Source organism: Musa acuminata, chromosome BXJ2-5 (genome assembly GCF_036884655.1).
Source record: "Musa acuminata AAA Group cultivar baxijiao chromosome BXJ2-5, Cavendish_Baxijiao_AAA, whole genome shotgun sequence".
In the NCBI taxonomy this organism is placed as follows: domain Eukaryota; kingdom Viridiplantae; phylum Streptophyta; class Magnoliopsida; order Zingiberales; family Musaceae; genus Musa; species Musa acuminata.
In genome coordinates this window covers 32,137,954-32,147,500 of record NC_088342.1, presented here as the reverse complement: position 1 = coordinate 32,147,500, position 9,547 = coordinate 32,137,954, and the positions used below count along the sequence as shown (strand labels likewise).

The 9,547-nt window shown below is 40.3% G+C and overlaps 2 protein-coding genes across 4 annotated transcripts; both read left to right on the top strand.

Moving 5' to 3' along the window:
- The first annotated feature begins 101 nt into the window (after nucleotides 1-101).
- On the top strand, nucleotides 102-6,600 carry LOC103985122 (heat stress transcription factor A-3). Of its 3 annotated transcripts, none has more exons than XM_018825763.2 (3): nucleotides 102-576; nucleotides 5,184-5,309; nucleotides 5,394-6,600. In XM_018825763.2, exons 1-3 carry the CDS (start codon nucleotides 169-171, stop codon nucleotides 6,417-6,419), a joined length of 1,560 nt encoding a protein of 519 aa, XP_018681308.2. In that variant the 5' UTR covers nucleotides 102-168; the 3' UTR covers nucleotides 6,420-6,600. The 3 variants fall into 3 exon arrangements, with proteins under 3 accessions (XP_018681308.2, XP_018681307.2, XP_009401013.2); XM_018825762.2 differs by having other exon boundaries at nucleotides 5,184-5,649; nucleotides 5,734-6,600; XM_009402738.2 differs by having other exon boundaries at nucleotides 5,184-6,600.
- Nucleotides 6,601-7,864: 1,264 nt separating this feature from the next.
- LOC103985123 (peroxiredoxin-2E-1, chloroplastic) lies at nucleotides 7,865-9,129 on the top strand. Its single transcript, XM_065109158.1, has 2 exons — nucleotides 7,865-8,678; nucleotides 8,823-9,129. The coding sequence occupies exon 1, from the start codon at nucleotides 7,912-7,914 to the stop codon at nucleotides 8,632-8,634; it is 723 nt and encodes a 240-aa protein (XP_064965230.1). The 5' UTR covers nucleotides 7,865-7,911; the 3' UTR covers nucleotides 8,635-8,678; nucleotides 8,823-9,129.
- Nucleotides 9,130-9,547: the final 418 nt, after the last annotated feature.

Genomic DNA, 9,547 nt, shown 5'->3' with positions numbered 1-9,547 from the left:
CGATTGGTGGTAATTACGTGCCGTGAACCTAGTGGTCCATACGATGGCTGCACCAGGGGCATAACTATATATCTATATGTAGAGGAGGGTTAGTAAGGATGCAAGCGAATCCCGCTCACCGCCATTTGCTCCTCGCCTCGCTCGATTACCTTTCTCCGTTCTCCACTGATGGATTTCGGGGGCCGCTCCGCTTCCAACCCCTCCCAATCCCCGCGATTGCGGCCGAAGATGGAACCACCAGGTGAACCTTCGCGCCTCTCGCCGCCATCCCCTTCGGTTTCCCCCTTGCCCGACTCCGCCGCTGCAGCTCCTTCCGCCTTGCAGCCAGATGGCGGAGGTGGCGGCGGGGAGGGAGTCCCCAGGCCGCTCGAAGCGCTTCAGTCTGCCCCCATCCCGCCCTTCCTCTCCAAGACCTACGAGCTCGTTGATGACCCCGCCCTCGACGCGGTCCTTTCGTGGGCCCCGGCCGGCCGGAGCTTCGTGGTGTGGGATCCCTTGGAGTTCGCCCGTGTGGTCCTCCCCCGGCACTTCAAGCATAACAACTTCTCGAGCTTCGTCCGCCAACTCAATACTTACGTGGGTACCATTTTGTTGTTCGTTAATCTCTTTTCCCGTCTTTATGTGCTTCCCCTTTCTAATTCTGTTCCCCCAAAGGTGTATTCTTTACTTGTTTTTCCATGTTAAATGGTGCTGAGTTTTGAATGGTGTTAATTCCTATGTAGATTGCTGCTGAGGGCTCCTAAAATCACGTTGTATCCTTCATTCGCATAAACTCGTTATGTAGATCCATTCTTCTTTACTGTTGTACATACTCTTGAATCTGCACATGAAAACTAGTCCTTTTAGTGCCTAGCCCGTGTGTTTTCTGGTGGAAGTATTGTATTTGCTTATGTAAATTGTACAAAGATTTGGTGTTATGTAACAATTATATGAAAATGGAGACTTGACAAGAATAGTTAACAACCGGGATCTACAACTGCCACAAAGCCATCAAGACTGCCCTGTTGATGAGACGTGCCACAATGGGGATGAATTTTTGAAGTATGGCTTATCTTCTCAAAAGGTGAGCTTCAAACTTACAATAGAAGTCATATTAAGTTGGATGAATTGTTTGCTTGTAGATGGCACTGTCATCAAACATGTTTGTGTTCCATACTTGTGCTTCTGTTAGATTAGAAGTTGTACTTCTGTAAACTTCCGTTCGCCTATTTCCTATCTTTGATGTGGCCTTTTTCACATCAAGAGTCGTGATCCTATACTTTTTCTATTACCTGCAAGGTCCACTGGATTATGGCACGTATAGGTTCCTTGCATCTTAAGTGGGGTAAGCTCTTGATGCATGCAAGAGCCGGAGTGGTCTTTCTGAGAAAAGCGTCTAGAATTTGGAAGCCAATTACTTGTTGGCTTAGATGTATTGGGAGTACTTTTAGGTGCATGTTTAGTGTGGAGGGACTAATTATATGATTGATAGAGTTCATGTTTGTATCACTTGACATTGTCTTGTGAGAGTATATAAGTTGATTGCTAGATCTAAGCTAGTGGCTGATTTGACCATAGACGTGGTATGTAAATTCAATGTCCTTCACCAAAATGTTGAGAATAAACCATGATATCTGAAATCGAGGTAAGTACATGAGGCATCAGAATAATTGTAGGAGATGCTCTATATTTGTTCTTCTTAGAAACTTCAGTGTAAAATCATTCTGCTGACTAAAATCATTGAAAGGAAAGCTCTCATTTATTTGAAGACGATCATATTTCTGATATAAACTTGAATCTTTAGCAATTTGATTGAAGGAATAGGATGCAATGCACTCTACGGAGCAATTAGAAATTAGCAAACTAGATGCTTAGATAGACTATTGGAATAGTTCTTAACATTTGCATGTCCAAAAGCTTTGGCAACTAATGTTTCGTGAAAACTTGCTTACTAGGATCTTTAGGCCTTTAAGTTGTTCAGATATCCTGCTGGAAAATAATGTTAGAGCTTGCCATTTTTGAGACAAACATAATAATAATAATAATAATAATAATAATAATAATAATAATAATAATAATAACAGTAAAAGATAATGGGAATCTGATGACCTTTACCCTGAAATAATTCTGTGGATAATTCTTCAATGAAAGAAATGGAAACATCATCCTCACAGGGCAGCATCATGTCATTGTTGAAACTTCTGTAAAATAGATCTTTGGCAGAATAGAGAACTGGTCGAGAGTGTATAATCATAATAAGCAATCTAATCAAGTTGGCATGAAAAACAAATAATAAGTGAGGAAAAAATGTGGAGTTTATTTTAATATTACAGCAGTGTGACAACTATTGAGGAACCAAATTGAATTGGGACCAAAGTGGAGGAATCTTATTGATGTTTAACATGTTGAGACAGAAATATTCGATAGACAGAGGCTACCATTAGCTAGAAGTTGCAGTATTGGCGAGCACCTTAAGACTGAGTGAATGTTATTGAGGGCTTCTATTTGTTTCATCCCAAGTGGAACTAGGTCTCTGGAAAGTTGCCTTCAGGTATTTTCTTCCTTCATTGTCATCAATAAACCTTTGCTGCAGTTGTTATGGAGTTTTCAAAATTCAGGAAAACTGATGGTAGATATGAATAGTGAAGAAAAAAAATGGGAATTCCAGTTTTGACATTTGAAGTTTTGGAAGGTGAAGTAGATTTATTGATCAGCACATTTTAACAAAGGTAGCTGTAGTGTGAAGCACTATATCTTTAAGAAGTAGCTAGAGGTAAATGTCAAACCTTGAATAGGAAAAGATAAGGGCATTTTGAAGCATGGACTTTTGTAGAAAACTATAATATGCTCCTGACATCTCAATTTTTCTCTTAATCTGCAAGCTCCTCCTCTCCAGCCTTGAATACGGCAGCCATCTTCTCACCCTTCTCTCCTCTCCTTTCTTCCCTTCCCATTCCTCATTTCCTTCTCCATCTCTCTTCCTCTTCCTGTCTATTTCTTCTTTTCCTTCCTTATCCTTATCAAGGTTTGATAAATTAAACCTGGATGAAGCATACAAGCTCCATGCCCTTGATCTTTCTCCACCTCAATGCTTAAGTGATGGGCAAACACTAAATGTAGAGAACTAGACTAATTCCCTGTAAGTTATAGGGTTGGCAAGGTCCTTTCTTTTGATTGGGTTATGCTGGTCAATATCTTAATGTGCCAGTGACAAAATCTACAATATGTAGCCCAATACAGGGCCCATGATTGTGTTTGAGACCTTCATTTATGAGACATGATGTCCAGGTGAAAATCAGCATTTTATCTGAATAATCCTTGGGCATGACAATGTACTGTGCCATGCCAGTAGCATGTACCATGCCAACCATAGAATTAAACAGGTGGTGTTAGAAGCATTTATAACATAACATGAGTATCTCTTTAAGATCTTGAGACGAGAAAATTCTCTTCCCTATTTCATTTATCAATATGCCCACTCTTGATCTGTTTCTTCTGTTATGAGCAACCAATGTCATGCTGAGAACAAAGAGCCAGGATATGTCTGTTTAAGGAGGCTCGATAGAAAAATTAAAAGGTCCAAGATGCTTATGTATTTGGCTGTGCTTGAAAGGATAGACAAGGATACATAAATTGTAACTATACATTGATCTTTGCTTGAGCACAGTATGGATAACTATTCAGAATGTAGAGGAAGTAAGAGGTTGGCAAAATGGGTTGAATAAGTTGAATACCTGAATTTAAAAAGATAAATATCCTAATTATCTGGATCAAGTTACATAATATTGTTAAAAATTCGGTAACAGCTCGAGGGCAAACAAGTAGAACTAAAGAGAAGACAACTAGGTATATTAAATAGAGCAGTCCTAAAAGACCAAAATGTTTGAAGAGATGAATAATTGTCAAATTTAAAAGCAAACTTGTACCTTTGGATGATTGAGATTTTAATCTACATGAGGTTGGTAATTTTTTATTTTGCAGGTACTTTAGGTGTGTGATATTCATTTGAATAGTCAGTTTTCTTATGTGGGAGGACAGTGATGTTCTGTGTTCATCTTCAAATAAGCAAGTTCTGCAGATTGTGGACACTTCCTCCCTGTGTCATCTTTTTGGATGGTATCCATTGACTAAAAGGCAGCTCATGTCATGGGTCTTCTATCAATACAGGGTCTAGGGATGGTAAATGTATATGGCCTTAACCTTACAAGTAGAGGGGTGGTATTTATCAAGTCCCAAAAGTTCCATGATATTGTTTCACCTGATGAAGTATGAAGGAGAATAGTAAATTATGGGCTTTTTTATTCAGCTTATTAGAAGATGGCTATCAGCTCTATTTCCAGATAACACTTGCAATAAGTGTTACTTGTTAGATTAAGGAGATTGTATGTCAGGCTATATGCTCTTCTTCCAGATAACACTTGCAATATTTGTTGATTGTTATAATTAGGGATTTTTATGTTTCTGAGGTCAATCACTTAGCGTGGCATACTTCTCATGAACTTCCACAGTTCCTAATACAAAAACTTACATAAACAATGTGCATTAGCTGGGTTTATATTCATCTTTGAGGCTGCTAGGCTTTCTTGTGTTATTCTCATAAATATTACTTTACATATTTTTAATAGTCTGATACATGCAGGAAATCTTTGATGTCTAAATCAAATTTTCATTGATTGAAAGGTGAAAACCAGATTCTGTTTTGTACTTCTTTTGGTCAGTACTCTTGAGAAATGTTATGCATTCAACACTCTTCAAATGATTTTTGAATTACTTGGAATGAGAATTTAGTACTTTATGCTTGTAATTTGATGCCTATAACGTGGAGTTCTTCCCGGGACTAGGTCCGTTCAAGCAAGTTTGTTCTTCAGCATGTTTATTATCCATATAAAAGTGAATTGTCATCCCTCAGTTAATAAACTCTATGCAATGAAGATACAAAATATTTGTGTCCTTGTATTTACAATATATTTTTGTTAAGTTATAATACCTTGACTGGAAGCAGGTTAATTGAAGCTGATTCACAAAGTATTTCTCCCAACAATGTAATATATGTATGTATATATATATGTATACATATATATATATATATATGTATACATATACATATACATATCTATATTTATATATGTATGTATATATACATATACATATCTATATGTGTGTGTGTGTGTGTATATAACTGATTTTTTAGTGATTCTCTTCAGGGTTTTCACAAGATTGATGCTGATAGATGGGAATTTGCGAATGAAGATTTTTTACAAGGAAATAGAGTTTTGTTGAAAAACATTAACAGGCGCAGGTCATCTCAGGTCCACCAAATTGCCATGCAAGTAAGCTTGTCAGCCGAACCGGAGAACTCTGGATTGGAAGGTGAAATCCACATGCTTAAAAGTGATAGGAGTGCTCTGATGCAGGAGATCATGAGATTGCAGCAGGAACACCTCATAACAGTCCAACAGATGGATATGCTCAAACTGCAGATGCAATCAGCAGAACAGAGGCAGAAGCAAATGGTTTCTTTCTTGGCAAAGGTAATTCGAAACCCAGTCTTCTTGGTTCATCTTAGACAGCAGCAGGAGCAGAGTGGCATTGCTTCTCCGAGGGTGATAAGAAAGTTTCTTAAACAAAAACCATCGAGCAACACTGATGCAATTGGATCCATCGACCAAGGTGCGAAGAATATGCTTGGTTTTGAAGTTGTTGCTGCTTCTACATTGCAAGACCCTGAACATGTTGTGAACAAAGAAATTCCAGATATTTTGCCAGATTTTGTTGAGAAACTCGGACTTCATGCAAGTGGAGAAGAACTTATTGAAGGCTTAGATGAAGCTGAAGTTGATGCATTGGCCCCACTGTTTCTGGATGCTACCACTGTTTCATCAATGGCCAAGAATCCTGAGAGCCATCAGAGTCAGATTCAACTTAGCATCACTCCTGCTGAATGTTTTTCATCTCTCTCTCAGGGTGTTGAAACAGAGAGAACTTCTTTCAGTGCTACTGTCCCTCCAAGCGAGAGTATGACGCAAGATCTGGTTAGTCTTGTCTTAAGGGGAAAGAACACCGTTAGTTACACTTTGGATGCCACCTACGGTGCGTCCGAGGATCTCATATCATTCCCTGAAGATGCTTCCGAGGAGAAAATGAGGGACAAAGGACCAGCGAGGGATATTACCATCGACCAGGAAGAAGTATGGGAAGCAGTCACTGAGGCTGGACAACAATCTTTTGGTTGCGAAGGAAATGTCTGGGAGGACTTTGTTCATGATCCCAGTGTGCTGGGTTTTGCTGCTGGACTTGATGTGCCATGGGATCCTGTTTTGCATGTTTTGGATGGAAACTTGGAGTTTGATAAGTGGGACAATGCTGGCTTGTGTTTGCAGGAGTCTGGAGATCAATCTGCATCCTTGAAGAATGATAATCCTGAAAACATGCAACAATAGGATTTCCTGCCCTTTGGGACCCTTGGAAGTCCCATACTACATATACTTATCTTAGGACTCTATTAACTAGAAGATTGTAACGACTAATTTCAACTGTCATTGTTGATGTTATAGCAGCAATCCTTGATTCATTCATTTATGTAATTGATTATTTTGTGTTAGTATTCTTTTTGTATCAAAATGTGTGGCATCCTTATACTTGGAATATACAATTTACCATTTCTTTTGCTGATAGAACCAACAATAGCTATTCTATGGCCTTCATTGGAATGAGGGTGGAAGGCTGGGTAGTAATTAGTCCCTAGTAGGGTTTTCATAAGGAATATGCGAAATGTGTCCTGTGAACTCGAGTTTCTGGAATCTATTTCCTACATCCCAGCCTTGAGTTTGCACCCCTTAATTATGCATTTCAATCTAATAATTCTGGATGAGGAAAAAGAAAAGCTGTGTTGATGTTCCAATTGCTACCTCATTCAATGGCCTAATTTATGTTGTGTTTAGTTATTTCTTTTCTTTCTTTGGCTTTGTAGTTAATTTTGAGTCTCGACAACAACTTGATTAAACTATTGTTGTTATGCGTTAACTCGATCTCAGCATTTGGTGTGGGCAATTAATGATCTTAGGATAAATGATGAAGGGGATTGATTGACTCTTAGAATCTTGCAATTTAACTGTCAAAAATGTTCATCAATTAGATTAGCTGAGATCCGTTACTTTCTTTCTTATCAAAATCATCAGTTTATTTGACCCACTTAAGCTAAGTTATAGGATTCGTTAATCAAGTTTGAGATGAAGTAGCAAGTAGAAAAATAAATCCGAGTTGGATCAGGAAGAATGAACTCGAATATCTAAATAATTAATCGAGTTAAGATTGAAGTTAAAAACCAAATGGTAGTCTCTTTTCTTAATCCGAGTTGGAGATAGAAAGAGAGAGGATGGAAATAATAGAAAATTTAGGATTTTATTGTAGTTACTACGCCCAACTTGGATCTGAACTCATAACATGTAAATCTATATTGTATAAAAAAAAAATAAATCAAATAGAAATTCATCAAAATTTAAATTTCGTTTATCTGAATTAAATACAAACATAAGTTACTTAGTTTGATTTGATTTTTTATTTTTATTTTTATTTTTTTGCTTTACGAATATATTATAATTTTAAGGTGTTACGTTTTCATGTTCGGTAAAATTTGCCGTGAAAATTTTCACGTTCGCAGGGATAAAATTCATTAGGAGTATTATTCTTATCCTATGTTTTCATTGTCTTATTTTGTATTTTGGGGAATCGAACCGGACATGATTTCAGGAGCGAACCGAACCGAACCGACCCGACCCGATCGATTCCTGAATCGATGGGTTCGTTCGTTGCTACCACGCTCACCAACCCACCGGGACTGGTGAGGAAAGTGAGGAAAGTACGTGTCGAGTGGGTAGACATGATATGCTTCGATTAACAGTACACAGCTGTTCGATAACTCTTTCTCATCGCATGCGTCGTACTCGGGTGATTCCACCGCTCACGGAGATGGCAGCTTCTCTCACCGAAGCCGGCGCCAAGTTCGTCGCCCCCGCCTCCCGCTCCTCCGTCGTCGTCCGCCTCCGCCCCTTCGTCGCCATCCGCGTGCCCCGCATCCTCCCCCATGCCACTTCCACCCTCCGGCTCCGGCCCGCCGCCTTCCCTCGGTGCTTCGCTTCGGCACCCGCCGCCGTTGCCTCCTCGACCACCATCTCCGTCGGCGACAAGCTCCCCGACGCCACCCTCTCCTACTTCGGCCCCGACGAGGAGATCAAGACCGTCACCGTCTCGGAGCTCACCAAGGGCAAGAGAGCCGTGCTCGTCGCCGTCCCGGGGGCCTTCACCCCGACGTGCACCCAGAAGCACCTCCCCGGCTTCGTGGAGAAGGCCGGGGAGCTGCGCGCCGGGGGCGTGGACACCATCGCTTGCGTCTCCGTCAACGACGTCTTCGTGATGCGGGCGTGGAAGGAGGACCTCAAGATCGGGGACGAGGTGCTGCTGCTCTCCGATGGCAACGGGGACTTCACCAGGGCCCTCGGCGTTGAGCTCGACCTGCGGGACAAACCCGCGGGCCTGGGCGTCCGGTCCCGGCGCTACGCGATGCTGGTGGAGGACGGCGTCGTCAAAGTCCTCAACTTGGAAGAGGGCGGCGCCTTTACCTTCAGCGGCGCGGACGACATGCTGAAAGCCCTCTAATCCCCAATCCTTCCTTCTCTCTTCTCCTCCTCTTTCGTCTTCAGGTTGGTGGTCTACTGTTCGTTTCTTCCATAATGTTGGATTCGGAGAAATCGCATCTTGCTACGGTTGCAGTTTATTATGGTTTCAGATCATGAAATAATGGGAACCTTATGATCATTAACGCCTTCTTTATTATATTGTTTTAGCTCCTGGCTTTTTGGAGATCACGTGATGGTTGTGTTTTGGTATCATAATTGTGGGTGGAAGACGTGTTTGTTGAAATGCCAGAGTAAAGAAACTGAGAGATCAACATGGAAGTTGTTGGGTAACATAAGCAGAGTATTACAAAAAACTTGAGAAATAGGTCAATTTTTAAGAGGCATATTCTCGTGGAAATGTTTGGGACATTTCCTAACAAAGCATGTGCACCCGCAACCTTATTTATTGGACCTCATTCATTCCAAGAACTAGCAATTGCGCTTGTGTAGCGAATACATTTTATTTTCTTTTGTATATTTTTCCTGTTTGTCATTGTTCTAATTCTTCTGGTTGTGCGGTATGTTGATTTCTGTGCAATATTGATGCAGTTAAAGCCTCAAAGGTGTTAGGAGTTTGAGATTTGAAGTTTGTCTGAGACAATTGTATGGTAAGTTTAACATGAAAAGAATTAGGAGCCTATGTATTAAAATTATTTACCTTATAAATCCTGGATGGATATAGAGCGCCTTAAGATTGGGCTTTCGATGGAGACAAAACAAAGAAATATCATGGCTGTCTGCTTTTTCGTTACCTCAATCTGCCTATTTGAATGATAAGAAGAAAGAGTATAGTTGTTTTTTGTTTTTGGAATAGTTGGAAAAACTAGGTTGGAATAGATTGTTTTTAATATGGATCTTGAAGAAACTAGTATTGTACACCAATTTCCAAGAGA